The sequence below is a fragment of the Cryptomeria japonica genome, chromosome 4 (genome assembly GCF_030272615.1).
Source record: "Cryptomeria japonica chromosome 4, Sugi_1.0, whole genome shotgun sequence".
In the NCBI taxonomy this organism is placed as follows: domain Eukaryota; kingdom Viridiplantae; phylum Streptophyta; class Pinopsida; order Cupressales; family Cupressaceae; genus Cryptomeria; species Cryptomeria japonica.
The window spans coordinates 17,955,665-17,975,484 of NC_081408.1; the positions used below are offsets into that span (position 1 = coordinate 17,955,665).

Consider the following 19,820-nt stretch of genomic DNA (forward strand, 5'->3'; position numbering starts at 1 on the left):
CATACAAGAGTGCAATTTAAAACTTTTACAGAATGTTAAGAATAGCATAGACATAACATATAGAATCAACACAGAGACATAACACCAAGAATTATGTGCGAAAACCCTTTCGGGAAAAAACCCACCACCAACAGTTGAAACACTTTATTCCAATAAATGAATTTACAATAAAGTTTTAGTCTGCAACTACAAGCATTTGTTCTCAGATTCTCACAAACTGAACCCTACAATCGGCTCTCAGATATCAGTTACACCATAGTTATCCAATGGCTACATATTTAGATTTTCGATAGTTCATCTGAGTAACTGTACCAACGGTTTGAAGTCTAACCATCTGCGTCAGTCTGCATTCATGAGAAACACAATATCCCACATGCACAAGGAAGTCGGGTCGGTTCATATTCATATACACCGACAAGACCATCTTCAGTGTCCAAGTGTTTATCTTTTGGACTCCGGTTTGAGCGCACACCCATAGTCGGTCTCTACTCCATCGACCATCGGAAAGACCACAAAAGCATTTCTCCAATCTCGCGATGAACCAGTGGGTGAATCCCCTAATGCGGCTTCAAACAGATCGGCTCCATCAGCTTATCAGAATAGCCTTCAACAAGTAGAAACGATCTCCCGATGACACCACAATGAATCAATCGGGCCATCGACATAACCCAATAATGTCACCTTGATCACCGATATCAACCCGATCGCCGAAGGCAACCTCATCGGGTATCAGTGTAGTAAACAACTAGTTCTCCCGATCTCCAATGATACCCCGATCATCAAAGGCAATTCCATTGGGTCATCGGAAAGACAACCAAACAGCTATTTCGATCGTCTGATCTTCCTTGATCTGCTTGATCTCTCTTTCTACGCTCTGCCACATGGCACCCCTTGATTGGCTCTAGGGTCCCTATCCTCCCACCTTACCACAGCCTCACAAACCGCCCGAAATGGAGCTCTTCTTTGTCGGGCCCCACCTTGGTCGCTAAGTCGCGGAGGATAAACTTTGTGCAACTCCATCATGCGGTATAGCGATAGTTGTCCGATCATCCCAGACTTTCTCACCAGTTAACTTCGCTTGGGTGCTCTCTTACCGGGACCCACCACTTGGTCACCAATGCGCAAGGATTAATTGACGATCATCTTCCCATCGTGGTATAGCGACAACCATTGGATTTGGATCTAACCTGCATGCCTTTTATCCTTTCGTCCATCCGATAACCAATGCTACCCCGATGACCGAAGATGACTTCATCGGTTCATCGGGATGACTTCAATCCTGCTACTCTAAGCTCCATTATGTCGAATTCATCGACAAAGGTTGTGCCGATAGAGCACGCAGATTTTCTTCCCACTGTTTCATCGGCCAGAGTTAACCCGATCAGTATGAACAAAGGTCAAGTGAATTAGAGGCACATTTCCAACAAAGTTTCCACACTGTTCTTTCCTTACACTTTTTAGATCCATTTTGGTGAAATATTTAGCATTCCCCAAGCAATCAAGAAAATCCTCTATCCTAGGGTTTGGGAACCTATACCTTATAGTTATCTTGTTGATGGCCCTTAAGTCTGTGCATAGCCTCCAAGTGCCTTCTTTATTGGGTGCAAGGACTGTCGGTACATCACATGGGCTTAAGCTTTTGCCAATTAGCCTTGATTCAAGCAACTCCTCAATTTGTCTTGCCATCTCTGCATTCTGAACTGGGGTAAGCTTATATGCTGCCTTATTTGGTAAGGTAGATCCAAGGATCAAATCTATGCAATGATTGATGTCTCTCACCAATGGCAGGGATGTTGGCATTCCATCTGAGATGATGCCTTTGTACTTGTCAAGTAACTGTCTAACTGCAGGGTCTATGTGCTTTTGTCCTTCTTCTTTCCTCTCTGCAAATTGCTCCTTCTTTGTCATCTTGGACTTAGGAATGAGGGCATAGCAAACTGCATCCTTCCCTAAAATCTCCTTCATGAATTGCTTGCCTTCTACCAACAACACTTTCGCATCCTTTCTCTTCCGTTCTATCTCACTCTCCATCAGGGGTAAAATCTCTATCACCTTACCATCTTTGGTGATTGAATAGGTTTTTAACCCCATCATGATAAGCCTTCAAGTCAAACTGCCAAGTCTCCCAAATAGGAGATGACATGCAACCATCTTGGCTATATCAAATAGCAACCTATCCTTGTATGATCCAATCTAAAACTCTACCCAAGCCTGCTCTTCTACCACTGCTTGCTGGCCTTGGGTGAGCCATGAGACCTTGTAGGGGTAAGGATGTGGCAAACTTCTCAACTTAAGCTTCTCTACCATTTCAAGTGACACAAAATTTTCAGTAGACCCGGAGTCTATCAAGACCTTGCATACCTTTCCTCCTGCCTTACAGGTAGTTTTGAAAAGAGATTTTCTTTGTGGGGGTTCCTTGTCAAGTACCTTCATGGTAGTTACTTCTCTCATCATTAGAGCCTCTCCTCTTTCAAGGTAGCCATAGCTATCAGGAGCATTAATACTTTGATAAGTGTTTGCACTTGCCACACTTTAGCAATCAGATTCTTGTACCAAATTGCTTCTCCTTTCTCCCATGGAGCTTGTAGCCTTCTCTAGACAGCTATTGGCCATGTGCCCTTGTTGGTTGTAGTTGTAGCATCTAGGAGGTCCCCTGCCTTGGGATCTTCCTCTAGAAGATGGTCTCCTGCCCCTAAAGTTCCTCTGGGATTGTAGCCTTCTCCTTGGTTGTAATTTCTCCCTCCTCTATTGCCTTCTTGGCTAGACTCACCTTGGTATCCAAAACCATTTCCTCTACCTCTGAAAGGGCCTCTTCCCCCTCTTTGTTGTCTCCCTTTGCCTCTGCTATTTTGTTCTTCTCTTCTCTTTAGTTTCTCCTCCACCTTGAGTGCCAATTGAAAGCACTTTTGGACTGTCTCCGGGGTGTGGAGATTCAAATCTTCTTGGATGGAAAATCTCAACCCATTGAGATATCTCGCCACCTTCTCATCTTCACTCTCTTTCACCTTGGTCCTCACACACAACTTCATGAACTCCTCTGTATAGGAACTCACGTCCATCTCATTTTGCTTCAAATTTTGTCTTCTCTTATGCAATTGGACATTATAGTCCATTGGAACATAGGCTTCCTTCACCAAAGCCATCATCTTCTTCCAAGTAGTCACTTTTCTCTTTACCTCTTTCACCCTCTCATCTTGGATGAAAGTCCACCAAGTTAGTGTAGCCCCTTTCATTTTGGATTGGGCCATCTTCACCCTTTGGTGTTCTAGTATGTCTTCACTTAAAGAAATTACCTAAGGAGTCCATCCACTCCATCCACTCCATCATTGTATCCAGTTCCATCTTACCAGCAAACACTAGCAGATCCAATTTCACATCCATTTTTCTTCTTTCCATGGACTAGAGAACACTCATCAGGGGTCTCTGGTCTACAGGAACGTCTAGCTCTTCCTACCTAGGGATCTCCTCTTCATCCCCTTCTTCAACACTTCCAGAGTCTCTTTCTCCCCTCTCCACTGTGTCCTTCAACCGGCCCATCTCATCTCTCAAGGCCTAATTCTCAGCACTGACTGCTTTGCTCTCTGCCGTCTACTTCTTCACCAAGACATTCAACTCAGCATTGGTCATCCTTGATGGGACATCTTGGGATGCCTCTTCTTCTGACATCTTGTCTTCTCCTTCTATCCAAAGAACACTCCTAAGATCTGATACCACTTGATGCAGAGGCCTTCTCACACACCTAAGGACAAGTCCAAAAGGTTAGGGTTTGACCCTTCAAATGGAAAAAAATGACCCTACAAGGAAGGAATCCACATCTTAAGGTTTTGAACTGCTCTCCACTTCTCAAGCCTAACACCTACTCAAGATGAGTAAATGGCTTCAACTTCTCAAACATGCCTCACCGATGACTCTTGCTCTTTGGGGATTTAGAATGGGTCCATTCATGACTACTAAGAACTGTTCCAAGCATTGATTTTAGACCTAGGCATCAATTCCCTATACTTCCTTTGGAAACTTACCCCTTAGGCTAGTAGCCCTCCTAGACCGGTATTTTGCCTTTGACTCCAAAATACTGAACACAACCTAGAAAACTATTTACCATTCTAGTTACCCTTTATGGAGTTACACTCATCCCCAAAAGGGATTGGCAAGATCTTCAACCTAAAGGTCTGAACCACTTAGAGGCCTAGAGACCTAATTAGGGCGATTAGGCCTAATTTACAAAGCAACTCCCTTTACCGGTTTCCCAAATGAAGAGTCAACTTCATGAGCATGTGGGGGATGGTGAATAACCTCTAATTCTAGGGTTTCATGCTTGGAATCCACCGCTATCAGATTTTATGATGATTGTCCTAATTTTGTCTAAGGTAGTCACATAGAGATGCCTACCTAGTTTTGCATCATGTACTCTCCACAACCGGGCCTTCCCTGCACCAACCCATGGAAAAATTAATGTACACTGGCCAATCTTGCATTTCACCAAAGGAAAGAACTTCTAGAGGAAGGAGATGCAAGATATCGCCATTATTTGGCGAAACCCTAGCCAAACCCTGGTTTTCCGGGTTACAGTCAATATAACAAGGTTTTCTCACTACTCACAAACGTCCGGGACCTCAAACCACCACCAAATCACAAGTGATTCATCCCTCCAACTAATCCATGAATTATTTTGTTTGACTCAATCCATACCAGGACACGCAATCTCTGTAGACTTAGAATTTCTAGGAAAACTCAGTTTATTCAATGTTTATTTCATCCAAACTTCTAAACCACAATATCTCTCTCCTTGGGAATCATGTCCACAAGGTTTATAGAATTCCCCAATGGTTTCCAACCGAATTTGGAAGAGGTTGGAGTTGTTGAGAGGCTTACATCAATCAAACTTTGAAAAGTTGCACTTTTGCACTCAAAAGTTGCATTCTTGCACAAAAAGTTGTCAACACTATAAGTTTGGGATCCACACAACTTGGATCAATCAAACACCCCTAAAACATCCTAAAAACATATCAAACACAAAACCAAACATTCTACTACCCCTTTTGACCACATTGTCCCAATTGGCTTATCAAATTGCCTAATTAGTGGCATGGGTTTACATGGTGGCGTCTTTATTGAATACATGAAACTTGCATAAACACAAGACACTAAGACAACCACTACGATCCTAGTCTTCATCCTTAGATCCATGATTTGCTTGTTGATGAGGTTCCCCTGCACCAAATCATACTACCGAAACTGATGTCTATGTCGGTAATAGTGCTCACTCTCATAGATCTCCTATCAGATGTAGCGTCGGTGATCTTGTTCACGAAATCATTTGAAACCTTCTTGTCTAGATGTTGCCCAACTGATGGTAAACCAATGATTATCCGGATGACCTCCTTGGTGATTTTGTAAGGTCTGTCTAACCATATACATTCCCCATGTACTCTACTCAAAACATATATGATTATCTCATCTTCAAATTTCGGAATGTCCAGAATGTCGGTAAACCCTAAGTCTTCAATATGCTTGTATGCCGGTTTGATCTTTCCAGATTCTCCCATCAACTCACTCATATACATACCCTTAATTTATGATGTTCCCAAGTCCTCAATGTGACAGTGAATATATGCCCTAACATCTTCTACATAGACAACGCCCTCCGGAACACGGGAAAATGCTCTAACTGAATCTTCCAGGGTAGCCACATGTGGATACTGCTTGAAAATTGGCTCAGGGCGGTCCTTGACCTCTACCACAGTTGAGTTTGCAACAAAAATAGGAATAGATGATGATCTCACTTCCATGTTTAAAGATAAATACCTTTTGATCGCTCTTGGTGAAAACCTCCAACAAATTCTTCCAGATGCTAGTGAAATCACTCAAGAAGAAATCGGATTTCTCTGAATTGCCTTTGATCGCTCTTAATTGCTCTGGAATCGCTCTGAATGCAAGGTGATCAATAATGAAGTCAATTCGAACTTTTAACCTCCGAGAAAAACCCTAATCTTCCATTGACATAAATGACTGTCGGTGCAAGATACCGGATCTCACATAGAACATATCCATGCCGGATAATCATCTCCAATGTCTGGAACATCTTCCAGAACCTCTTCCTGGGGCATATGCAACATCTTCATGAATTTTGCCTACCCCTAAGACATCTGCCTCAATTACCGGATGAGTTACCTGCCGGTGTAGGAGCAACCTCTTCTACCAGATAAGTAACCGGGGCATTTCCATCTGATGATCTCTTCAGTCTTCCTAACCCATCTCTGAGTATGATCTTGTTGGATTTCACTAACCTTCTCTTTCCCTTTCTCATTTGATCCTTCATTACCAACTAGTGGATTTCTGTTTCTACAGAACTTAGCAATATGTCCAACCTCATTACATGCATAACATGCAACATTGTTCCTCTGAATTGCTTTGCTAAAACCGATGAAATTGCTTGAACTGCACTGATTAGCCATATGTCCAAACTTTCCACATATATAGCATTTAACATTCATTCTACAATCTTCTATCTTATGACCATACTTATTACATTTGGAATATTTATCGGGAGCAGAATCAGGGTTCTGATTTGCTCTGTTTCTACATTGTCTAGCCATGTGACCAAATCTATTGCAAACAAAACATCTACCATTGAATTTATAAGCATTAAATTGCCTTATGGTTTTGATCTTCATTAGCAGTACTGAAAATCTGTCCTTGCTCAAATCCAAGTCCACTGGAATCTCCAATCTGCCTTTGTCTCTTCAATAACTCATCTAGCTGTGTTGAGCTAATCTTGAATTTTTCTTTATACTCACTTGCAATAGTTAAATCTTCTCTCAGAATTATCATTTGTCTCTCAAGCTCTTGTTCATTAGTCTAGGATTGTATTAAATCAATTCCCAACATATCATTCTCATGAACCAACCTACCACATTCTTCAAATTTGTTCTTCAAGGATACAACAAGATTTTCTTCATTTTTCTTTCTATCCTCAATCTCCTTAGACATCCTCATAGTTATAACTTGCATTTCATTTTTCATAACCATGTTCTCCTGACTTAATTTCTAACATTGTTCTTTAAGTGCATCTTTCTCTTCATCATCCCGACTTTGCAAAAGTTCCTTCCTCCTAGCTTGAACATATGATAGCCTCTCTTGTAGGACAAGAATGAATTCTTTAGCAGAATTAAATTCATCTTGGAGCTTTAAGTTCTTCAACCTACCAACATCATAATCTTCAAGTTCCATCTCAAGTTACTTCTCCAAAGCCATACCCATGGATTCTGGATTCAGGATCCTTCCTCAAGCTGTTAAACTTCCTCTGAGACACAAGGCTCTGATACCAATTGTTGGAATCCAATAACATTGACAGGGGGGGGTGAATTATGTTATACTGGAATGATTAATTTTAACCTTATAAAAACATGCATACACCAACCAGTATACTGGTACATACAAAATTGAAAGAAGTAAAGCAACCAATAAGCCAATCACATAAATGAAAACCATAACACACATAATTATACATGGAAAACCTCAAAGAGGAAAAACCATGGTGGGATTTGTGACCCACAATATTAATCCACTGTCCATATGAAGAGATATTACAAAATATGAGGGGCTTGCACTTGCAGGAAGGCTTACAGCCTAGAGCACACTGCTCAATCATAAAAGGAGCCTCACACATAAAAATCCAGACTACAATCCGAAGAAGTGTAGAACTGCTAAGATAGCATCTTCTATGCCAGAATAAAGTTCTGGTTTAAGCTCTGTCTATTCTGATCTGAAACCCTAAACCTTTCACCGAAATAACCCTTACATAAATATCCTCACATACATAATCTCCCTGACATATTTTGCATCTCCTTCCAATTACATATTCGCATCATGATTTCTATCAAAATGATCTATCAAATTGACCCATATACCCGATACAAAATTTACATGCCTTATGTCGGCTTACAAAGATATATACAATATCAAATTACATGTCAGCCAAATAACATAAATGCATAAATATTAAAACCAATTGCCAATGCCGGATCCAAGAGATGTCAGCCTCCAATACCGATAACCTTTACTAAACCATGTCGGCTTTAATTGTCGGTAACCAAAAAATCCTTGTCCTGTCGGTGCCGGTGTCAGTGTAGTATCTATGAAGTGCTTGTCGGTACACAACTGAACCAAAACATGAAGCCGAAACACAATACCATGTTGCCATCAATGACATCATAGTGAAACCAACCAATTGAGTGTCAATTGCCAACAATTATTTCATGGTCAACTTTCAATACAAAGAAACACTACCAATTTAATCATAAATTGAATACCATTGTTCTAGTGACAAAGCAAGTACCCACATACCATTAAAATATTGAGCATGTTGCTTTATACACTAAAACAAAGGTTTACAAAACTAAGATAGGTTTGTAATTTTAAATTTGTCTATTTTAATACCTTATTTGTTTTGTTCTTACTTTCTTTGAATGTAGACAATTGAGATTCAACATAGATTTTTGATTTAGTCTTTATTGAGCCATATTTCATGACTAGTAGTTCCCATGAATCTGTCTCTCATGAGCATGAATGGTCCACTTAGAACTTAGTTGCATCTAAGTGATGTTCACAAGGGCTAAGCATTAGGACTTCCTAGAAGGCCATCTATCACATTACTACTCTAACTCAAGAATGCTTTAACCATTGAGTTTCCATGGAGATCAAGCTCTCTTATCTTGCTACCCTATGAATCATTAATAATATATTTCCCTAGCCCATTCATTTACACAAGTGGTGTTTCTATATTGTATCAAATTATATGATGTTTTTACTAGGGATTCAATTGTATAATTCAGTCAATCTTTAGCAATCCATATTTAATGAGTAGTGGTTCATAAGAATTCATCTCTCATGAGTATAGATGTTCCACTTAGCACTCATTATATTTAGATGATGCTAACCTAAATGAGCATTAGGATTTGTAGGTAGGACACCCATTTCAATACTAATCCAACTCAAGTGCACTTAACCATGGTTTTCTACTAAGATCAAGCCCATGTAGACTTCTATATCATTTGCAAAACTTCAAGCAAGTGTTGTGTCTTATGAACCATTCATTATATAACTACCTAGCTCTATAATATGTTGTTGGCCCCCAATATAGTGCAAATCATGCCTTCTTATTAAGTGAGTTGTTACAACATTTAAAATATGTTATGGTTGAAAAGAAAATAATTCATTGTTTTATTTAATTGAATAGTTCACAAGTTTTTAAAAGGGATTATAGAAAAGAACTTAACCCAATAATTGGTTAATAAAGATTACATAGGGAAGTGCTAGGACCCATCACTAAAAAGATGAACTAAAACTTTATAATGTAGCACACAAGGTATATTTTAATCAAAGTGATTAAATTACGAAGTCTACAAATGTTTTATTAAAGCTCGGGTTTTTTTTTGTTAAATTTAAGCATGTGGAAAATGTGAAAAAAAAATCAAAGATGGATTTAATATTGAATTTGTGAAGAGTGGGAAATAGGAAAACATGGTAAAATCTAAGGTAAACCTATGAGCATGCTATGTTTGATTAGGAATATTTATAATATTTTATATGATAATAACAAAGGTAAGAAAGTAGGAAATACTAAGATATTTAAATGGGAAATCAAATTTTTGCAAAAGCATTTGTGTGAGAGGTAAACTAAGTGGGAGGAGGCAATATCACATCAAGGGTAAAGCTAAAGTGAGAGCAATTGTTTGAAAAGGTAAAACATAGTGGAAAAATGTTAATTAAGATTCACTAGGAGTGAAAGTGAAAGAAAGAGTATTCATATGAGAGTTTTAATATTTAGGGACTAAGTGAGAATATTATTATTTGAATGTTTCCTTTGGTGAAAGGTAAAATGAAAGTTAATAGAAATATTAAAAATGAGAAGGAAGGATTGATGCAAGAAAGAATGCCTTGAAATTCAAATCCAATAGATCATATCTAAGTGGAAATATCACATGTTTTTCTCTTTTCCCTATCGTCTCTCCTCTTCTATAAATATGAATTATTTTTCAAAATAGCATTAAAGGATGGATCTATGCAAATATAAGCTTTGGCCTTTCTTGCTATTTCTCTTTTGCTACTTAAGTAATCATAACTTTGAAGACATTCTTAATGCATGCGTCTAGGATTACTTAATCTCTTACAATAGGTGATTGTGTCTAAATGAATGCAACAAATGTGGCCTCTTTTATCCCTCCATTAATGTTGTTATATGTATTACTATCTTCCTTTTTATTTCAATTATATATATTTTAACATTTAGTCAACTATTATATTTTGCATTTTAAACCCTTGAGCAATTGTTGAGGTCTTCCCTCTAGCTCACTACCATTTTGTGATTTTTTATTTAATTTTTTCATACTCTTTTGACCCATCATTAGAAGTAGGTCTAGCTAGAAGGAATGAAGTGTCATCCTAGTAATTTTGGAGATTAGTATGCATATTAGTTCCATATCTTCAAGAATATCCATGCTTGATGCTTTGTGTTGTGAATTGTTTTGAAAGACAAATCTAGGCATCAATTTGATGGATTCTAGATTAATCATAAATGACCTAAGGGGTAATGCCCTTTTATATTTGACTTAAACACATATTTTGCAAGTTTTGGCACAATATTTGACACATAAGAACTAGTTGGAAAGGGGTTGGTTTGGGCATATGATTAAATTATAAATTTAAAATTTTAGGGGTCAAATCTATATGTATAGAAATGGATTGGTTCAAATCTATAGGTAAAAAAATGAACCTTCTTTTTGTGATGATTAATTGAAAATGAGATCAATGGGAGTGTTAAATTAGTGAAAGTTGTTCTATGAAAAGAATTCAGGATACCCACAAAAAACTTAGAATAAGATGAAGGGTAAAAGAGTATGATATACAATTTACACTTTTAAAAGTTGACATACTTTGTTTGCAAATGTTATTTATATAAGATCAAAAAATTTCTACATGATTGATTTAACATTTAAAGATCACAAATACCCAATTATGTTTTTGGGCATATAATCTTAAATGCTTAAAATTGTATGATTTTTTAATGGCAGTGATTGATTCACAAGGTCTACATCTATCTACCTTTGGGCTTGGAGTTTTAATCATTTCATTTGGAGCATTTGTGGTACGCAAATCTTTGATAATGATAGTTAAACATTCTATTCAATAATTAGTTATATGTTGATTTAATAAGGAAAAATATGATTATTACACTAAGTATTCCATAATTAGTTATAGTGGCATATATTGTAGGATTAAGTTGATTTCCCAAGAGGATCTAGCATTGTTATGGAATTAATTGACCTAACCTAGGATGCTTTCTACTTATGTCATTTTCTATTAATCAAAATAGTTTGTATTGTGTGAAAAACATCATTATATATTCAAATCATTCAAAATGTTAAACCTAAACTTGTTTGATTTTTTTTTGACATATCACACACTTTAAAATACATTAATGTTTAATGTCAAATCAAATAAAATACAAAATAGAATTTTAAGTCCAACATACCTTAATAGATGAAACTAGAAGTAATTCCTTGATAGATTTGATGAAGGAGATACCCCTTGGTTCTAACATCTAAGTTAAACATAACCCTAAAAGTAGATAATTAAGCCTATAAAAATAATGTCATTAGAAGAAAAATTCTAAAATGAACATTCTTAAATCAAACATAAAACTTGTAGCATCCTAAATTGTACTCCCTTACAATTTAGACCACATTTGGGGCCCTCACCTTAGTGTTTGCATCTATATGCTTGACTAGGACCTATTTATGCTTGTATCATGTAAATATGGGCTTTATATCACATTTTACCTTGCATTGCCCCTTTATCCTAGCCCCATATTAGGGTACGACTAGGGTGTGGTGTCTTGGTCCTCACTAGGACCATGGTGCCATGCCATGTTCCTCCCTAATAAGGCCCCATTTTAAACCCATTGACCCATCTCAAATTTGAGTGGGAAACCTTTCTCCATGTCAGCCTATGTAAAAAAATTAACATGTTTTCTTGATGGGCAAGTATATAAGGAGGCTTTTGTTGGCAATTTGGAGGAATTGATTGTGTTGCATTGATGTTTTGTCATTGATGTCAACACTAGTTGTTTTGTTGTCTACCGGCTTCCGGTAGAGTGGTTGGATTATGATATTGATTTGGAGACCATCTCTGGTATTCTCTGATTTGGTTCGGCTTGTGGTATTGGCTTGGATTGGTTATTCACGTGTTCCTGATGCATACCACATTCTGGGATTTGATGATCTGGATGCTATCATTTGTTCTAGTAAGCCTTTTGGTCACCGGTAAGGGTTTTACCAGTAGTGCTTTGATGAAGATATTTTGATGAATCTGATAAGTGGTGTTGGTATGGCTTCTAGAAGGTTATCAGGATGCTGATGGTTATCATGTTCGTGTTCTAGTTGTTCGTGATGTTTCATTTGGATTATGGCGATCTATTATAGGTCTAGACTTATTCTGCTAGGTTATGGACCGGTTTGTGTAACGTGTTGATTGATGCTCCTGATGCATCACCGGTTGGATTTATTGCTTGGTTTACGTTGTTTCGATCTTAGGTTGACTTTGTTTATCATTGGTTTGCTAGATTATGTAATGGATCTATTGTATTATCTTTTAGGTGGTCGACCTAATTGTTTAGGTCCTGGGTTGGTATAAATATGATGTAAGATCTCTTTGTAGATCATGGTATGTGGGTTTATGGGATATGAAATTATCTGTGTGTGAATAATGTTGTAATCATATGCAGAGGTTTTGGTCGATCATAGGTGATCGGATTGGGTTTTTGAAAGAGGTTTAAGACCTCCGGTATTGAGCTTAGCTGGAACTGTACTCAGGCATAGGAGATGTTATTCTTGCAGTTCACTCATCTTTCTGGATTGTAGTCTAGATTTCTTTGTAGTCAGTGAGGCTCCTTTTGTGATGAACAGTGCACTCTAGGCAGTGTGCCTTCATGCATGTGCAGGAACCTCTTATTGTAATCACATGCTTGCTGCAAAAGTATTATCTGATTGTGGGTAGGCTTCCCACCATGGTTTTTCCCTTTAACCAAGTTTTCCATGTACAAATCTTAGTGTTATGTGTTATGGATGGTTGGTTAATTGTTCTGTGATTTATGTTTATGCTTAACTGTTACATCTAGTATTTTGGTATTTGGTTTATGCAATCCGGTAGAAGGTTTTGTGAGCTTAAAGTTTTATAATCTATTGACAACTTATTCACCCCCCCTCTCAATTGTCCACCAGTTATCCTAACAACTAGTATTAGAGCTTGGTCCTCTTTTGCAGAAGCTTAACCACTTGAGGAAGATCCCATGACAACTAATCATTCAATTGCATCTGTTTTCTGGAGAGAAACCCCTAAGCTTGATTCAACAAATTACAAAGTATGGAAGATTCAAATGGAAACTCATTTGAGATGTATTGGGAAATAAATTTGGGAGATCACGGAGAAAGGCTATACTCCTCATAATCCAACATCTAGCAATCCTCCTCCGACAAGCTTGGATAAGGATATTGAAAATGATTATAGAGCTAGAGAAGCACTCTTGAGCGCACTTTCTGATTAGCAGATTATGGGATTAACTGACCAATCTAATGCGAAGGCTATATGGGATAAGTTGGAAGCTTTGAATGAAGGTGACCCTACTATTAAAATTGCTAAAATTGATGGTTACCAAGTAAGGTATGAGAACCTGAAGATGTAAGAAGATGAAAGGATTACTGCTTTCATGGAAAGAGTTAATGAAATTGTTATGAGAATTTAGTGCTGTGGTGGATTTTTGAGCAAATATGAGATTGTTTGAAAAGTTTTGAGAGCTTTGCCACCGGCTTACAAGATGAAGGCTACTGTGATTAATGAGTTGAGAACAATGGCTAACACCTATGTTAACTGAGATACTTTGGTTGGGAAATTGTCTGCTTTTGAGCTTGAAGAATTTGGTCCTTAAGGAGCTACAAAGATTGAATTTGCTTTTCATGCACCTACATCATCAACCGGCAAGAGTGATTGGAAAGCTTTATATGCGAAGAAATTGGATCAAATAAAGAGTTTGAGCAACTTGAAGCCCTATTTTCTAGAAGAGTACCTAAAGGTCACATTGGAAGTAAGTATGAAGGAAATGTTGGCAATTTGGAGGAATTGATTATGTGTTGCCTTGATTTTTTGTCATTGATGGCAACACCGGCTATTTTGGTTGCTTACCGGTTTCTGGTTGGTTCTAGTAGAGTGGTTGGATTATGATATTGATCTATTATGCTCCAGTATTCTTTAGTTTGTGGAATTGATGTGGATTTGTCACTCATGCTATTCAGATGCGTATCATGATCAGTTGGTTCGGGATTTGATGACTCAGATTCTATCATTTGTTCTAGTAAGCCTTTTGGTCACCGGTAAGGGTTTTATCGACAGAGCTTTGTTGAAGATCTTTTGATGCACGTGATAAGTGGTGTTGGTGCAGCTTCTAGATGGCTTTCGGGATGTTGTTGGTTATCTTGTTCATGTTCTTGTTGATCGGTGGTGTTGGATTTGGTTTATGGCAACCTATTTTGGGTTCGGTGCTATCTAGGTTATGGACCAGCTTATGTAACGTGTTGATGGGTGATCTTGATGCATTACCAAATGGATTCATTGATTGGATTATGTTGTTTTGGTCTTAGGCCGAATTGGTTGATCATTGGATTGCGGGTTTATGTTATGAATTTGTTGTATTATCCTTTAGGTGGCTGACCTAATTGTTTAGGTCACGGGTTGGTATAAATATGATGTAAGATCTCTTTGTAGATCATGGGATTATGGTTATGGGATGGTTATGCGATTACATGTGTGAATAATGTTGTAATCATATGTAGGAGTTTTGGTCGATCATAGGTGATCGAATTGGGTTGGTAAGAGAGGTTTAAGACCTTCGGTACTGAGCTTACCCAGAACTATACTTAGGCATAGGAGATGTTATCTTTGTAGTTCATTCTTCTTTCTGGATTGTAGTCTGGATTTATTTTGTAATCAGTGAGGCTCCTTTTGTGATGAGAAGTGCGCTATAGGCTGTTGGCCTTCTTTCATGTGTAGGCCCCTCATTTTGTAATCACATACTTACTGCAGAAGTATTATCTGACTGTGGGTAGGCTTCCCATCGTGGTTTTTCCCTTTACCGAGTTTTCCACGTACAAATCTTGGTGTCATGTGTTCTGGATGGATGGTAACTGTTCTGTGATTTATGTTTATTCTTAATTGCTATATCAGTTATTCTGGTATTTGGTTTATGCATTTCGGTATTGAGTTTATGTATTCCAGTAATAAGGATTTGGATGCTTAAAGTTTTGTAATCTGTTGACAACTGATTCACCCCCCCCCCCTCTCAGTTGTCCTCTAGTTATTTGAGTTGTCTAACAATTGGTATCAAAGCTTGGTCCTCTCTAAAAAAGCTTACCCACTTGAGGAGGATCCTCTGGAATCTAACAGTTCAAGTTCAAATACATTTGCAGCTATTTTCCGGAGAGAAATTCCTAGGCTTGATGGAACAAATTATAGGGTATGAAAGATTCAGATGGAGACTCATTTGAGATATCTTGGAAAGGAAATATAGGATATCACTGAGAAAAGTGTTACCCCTTCTAATCCGACATCTAGCAATCCTCCTCCGACAGGCTTGGATAAGGACATTGAAAATGATTGTAGAGCTAGAGAAGCCTTTTTGTGTGCACTTTCTTATCAGCAAATTATGGGACTAACCGACAAATCAACAGCAAAGGCTATATGGGATAAACTAGAGACTCTGAATGAAGGTGACCCTATAGTTAAAATTGCTAAACTTGATGGTTACCGGGTGAGGTATGAGAACCTTAAGATGGAAGAAGATGAAAGGATTACTGCTTTTATGGAGAGAGTTAATGAGATTGTTATGGGAATTCAATGTTGTGGTGGATCTTTGAGCCAAGCTGAAATAGTTTGTAAAGTACTGAGAGATTTTCCACCGGCTTATAAGATGAAGGCTACTACAATTAATGAGCTGATAATTATGGAAAACACCTCTGTTAATAGGGATACCTTGGTTGGGAAGTTATCTCCTTTTGAGCTTGAGGAATTCGGACCTTCTAGAGCTGTAAAATCTGAAACTGCTTTTCATGCATCTACATCATCTACTGACAAGAGTGATTGGACAGTTTTATATGTCAAGGAACTAGAGTATATGAAGAAAGAAGATGAAGAGTTTGAGAAACTTGAAGCCTTATTTGCTAGAAGAGTACATAAGGGACCGACAGGAAGTAAGTATGAAGGAAAATCACCTTTTAAATGCTTTGCATGTAATAAGCTAGGTCATTTTGCATCTAGATGTCCTACAAGGAATTCATGATTTGAAGAAAGAGCTAGAAGATCTTTTAGGCCTAACCATGATTATCAGAGCAAGCATAAGTACATGAGGAACAAAGACAAATCATGCTACTTTGCTGACGAGGAAAGTGTGACTAATTTTGATGATGAACTGACGCAAGATTCAAATAGTGGATCCGGCAATGGAAAGGAATGGGTATTTTTGGCTATCAAGGAAGATGATCCGATAGCTGAAGAGAAGGCCCTTGCTACTAAAATTAAGGACAAGAATGAATGAGTAATTGACAGTGGATGTTTGCATCATATGACTGGAGATAAAAGGAAGTTCTTATCTTTGCAAGAATTTGATGATGGTTTGGTTAGATTTGGGGATGACAAAACATGCATAATCAAGGGAAGAGGAACAATATCATTGGATGGTAAGCATAACACTAATAATGTTTATTATGTTGAAGGTTTAAGGCATAATCTTTTGAGTGTAGGATAGTTGGTGGATAAGGGATTTCAGTTACAATTCAAGGATGAAAAATGCAAGAATATCAACAGATCTGGATTGGAGATTGCAACCGGTTCATAGAAAAAAGGTAACATATTTCATTTGAACTCCAGTGAGAAGACATGTTTGATTGCACAAATTTATGAGAGTTGGCTATGGCATAAGAGGTTGAGTCATGTGAAATTTGATTGCATTGTGAAGATTAGTTCTACTAAGGCAGTTAGAGATATACCTAAGATTGTAAAGCCCTATAATCTGGTATGTAAGGAATGTCAAATGGGAAAGAAAGTCAAAAATTCTTTTAAGAGTATACAAGAAAAATCTAATGATGTTCTTGATCTTATTCATATTGATTTGTGTGGTCCCGCTAGAATCAAAAGTTTTCAGGGTGATAGATATTTCATGCTAATCATTGATGACTATTCAAGAATGATGTGGGTTACTTTTCTGAGGGAGAAGTTTGAAGCATTTGAAAAGTTTAAAATCTTTAAAGCTAAAGTTGAGACATAGACAGGATTAAAGATTAAATGCTTAAGGTCAGATCAAGGTGGAGAATTCGCATCCGATGAATTTAACAGCTATTGTGAAAAGAATGGGATAAGGAGACAATTGTCTGCACCCCGAACACCTCAGCAGAATGGGGTTGTTGAAAGGAAGAAACAAAACTATCTTGGATGTAGCTAGAACTATGATGGTGGAAGCTAATCTACCTCATGTCTACTGGAGAGAAGTTGTAAGCATGACGGTATACACATTCAACAAAGTTCATATCAAAGGAGATACTGGTAAGACACGTTATGAGTTATGGTTTGGTCATACACATTCAGTTAAGTATTTCAGAATCTTTGGTAGTAAATGCTATATCAAAAGAGATGATTCCATTGGAAAGTTTGATCCTAGACATGATGAAGGAATATTTCTTGGTTATTCTAATGAAAGAAAAGAATATAGATGTTATAACAAAAGATTGCAGAGAATTGTGGAGAGCACAAATGTCAAGGTGGATGAGAAAAACATAAATCAAACCATAACTTAGAGAGAGAACCGACAATGGAAATGATCATAACTGAACCGGTAGCACCTACACCAGAAAAAAATGTTGAACTATTTACTCTGGCAGTATCAAAATATTCAACAGTAACTGAAGATCAGGGCAGAGGAACAAAAAATCAGAAAACTCATAGGTATGTAAGGTTGAATCATTCAGAAGATCAGATCATTGGAGACAAAAACAAAGGAGTGATGACAAGAAGAAGGTTGGCAACTGAGGAGGTATGTTTAATTTCTCAAGTTGAACTGACATCATCAATTGAAGCTTGTAAAGATGAATGTTGGATGAAAGCTATGGAAGAAGAATTAGATCATATAGAAAAGAATAACACATGGACTTTAGTTCCCCGACCGAAAAATAAGAATGTTATTGGAACTAAATGGGTTTTTAGGAATAAATTGAATGAAGATGGACAAGTTGTGAGGAATAAAGCTAGATTGGTTTGTATAGGATATTCTAAGAAGGAAGGAATTAATTATGATGAAACCTTTGCACCGGTAGCTATGATTGAAGCTGTAAGATTATTTCTTGCTTATGCTACACATAAAAACTACAAGGTTTATCAGATGGATGTGAAGTGTGAATTTCTAAATGGAGATCTTAAAGAGGAAGTTTATATTGAGCAACCTGATGTATTTTCACTTCCAGATAACAAAAACATGGTTTGTAGGTTATATGGATTGAAACAAGCCCCTAGAGCTTGGTATGCAAGACTGGATAAATATCTTTTGAAGCTTGATTTCACCAAAGGTAATGCTGACAGTAATTTATATTATAAGATCATTGATGATGACATGTTGATTATTGAAGTCTTTGTTGATGATATCATTTTTGAAGGTGAAAATAAGTTGTGTATGAAATTCTTTAACAATATGAAGAATGAATTTGAGATGTCTATGATTGGGAAGATGAAATTTTTCTTAGGTTTGTAAATTACTCAGACTGATAAAGGTATTTTCATCTGTCAAACTAAGTATGATAGGGAGTTTTTGAAGAAATTTGGTATGGAAAATTCTAAATCGGTTGGTACTCTGATGGTTACAAGTGAGGAATTGACAAAGAAAGATGCATCTGCACCGGTAAATCCTGCAAGGTACAAGTCTACGATTGGAGGTTTGTTATATCTAACTCAGACTAGATTGGATATAATGAATGCAGTTTGTATTGTATCAAGATATCAGAGTGATCCTAGAGAAAATCATGAGAGTGTGGTGAAAAGGATTTTCAAGTATTTGCAGGGAACAACTGAATATGGTGTGTGGTTTCCTAAAAATGATGACTTTACATTATATGCATATAAAGATGTAGATTGAGCTAGAGATGTTGATGACTGGAAGAGCACATCCGATGGAGCTTTCTTTCTTGGAAAGAAACTTGTTTCATGGATCAATAAAAAATAGTCATGTACCTCTTTATCTACTGTTGAAGTTGAGTATGTTGTTGCTACTACTAACTGTACACAAGTTCTATGGATGAAGTAAATGTTGAAGGATATAAAGGTGGATTATAATGAACCGGAGTTATTTACCGTGATAACACTGCTGGTATTGATATATCAAAGAATCTGGTATTTCATTCTAAGAAAAAACATATATCTATCAAGTATAACTTTTTTAAGGAGAAGGTGGAAGCAAATGAAGTCAGACTGGTTTACGTGAACATTAAAGAGCAGATTGCAGACATCTTCACTAAATCTTTTCCTAAAGAATCATGTGAGTACTTCAGAGACAAATTGGGGGTTTCTGCTCCTCCGATAGAGACCTGAGTGATGCAGATTCACATAAGTCTGGTATGCATTATCAGAGCTATTACTCATTCCGGATTAATGTGGTGGTGCTACTACTTAGGGGAGTAGTCAACTATAAGAATCAGAGGATTTATGACTTTTGTTTGATATTTATGTTAGAT

General features: G+C 37.3%; 1 protein-coding gene across 1 annotated transcript in view; it reads left to right on the forward strand.

Moving 5' to 3' along the window:
• The window catches only part of LOC131033157 (lipid phosphate phosphatase epsilon 1, chloroplastic), an 85,013-nt gene that overhangs the window by 33,259 nt on the left and 31,934 nt on the right, over window positions 1-19,820 (forward strand). The window contains exon 3 of the mRNA XM_057964292.2: window positions 11,073-11,146. Within this exon, the coding sequence (XP_057820275.2) occupies window positions 11,073-11,146 (74 nt within the window). The remainder of the gene's footprint in view (window positions 1-11,072; window positions 11,147-19,820) is intronic.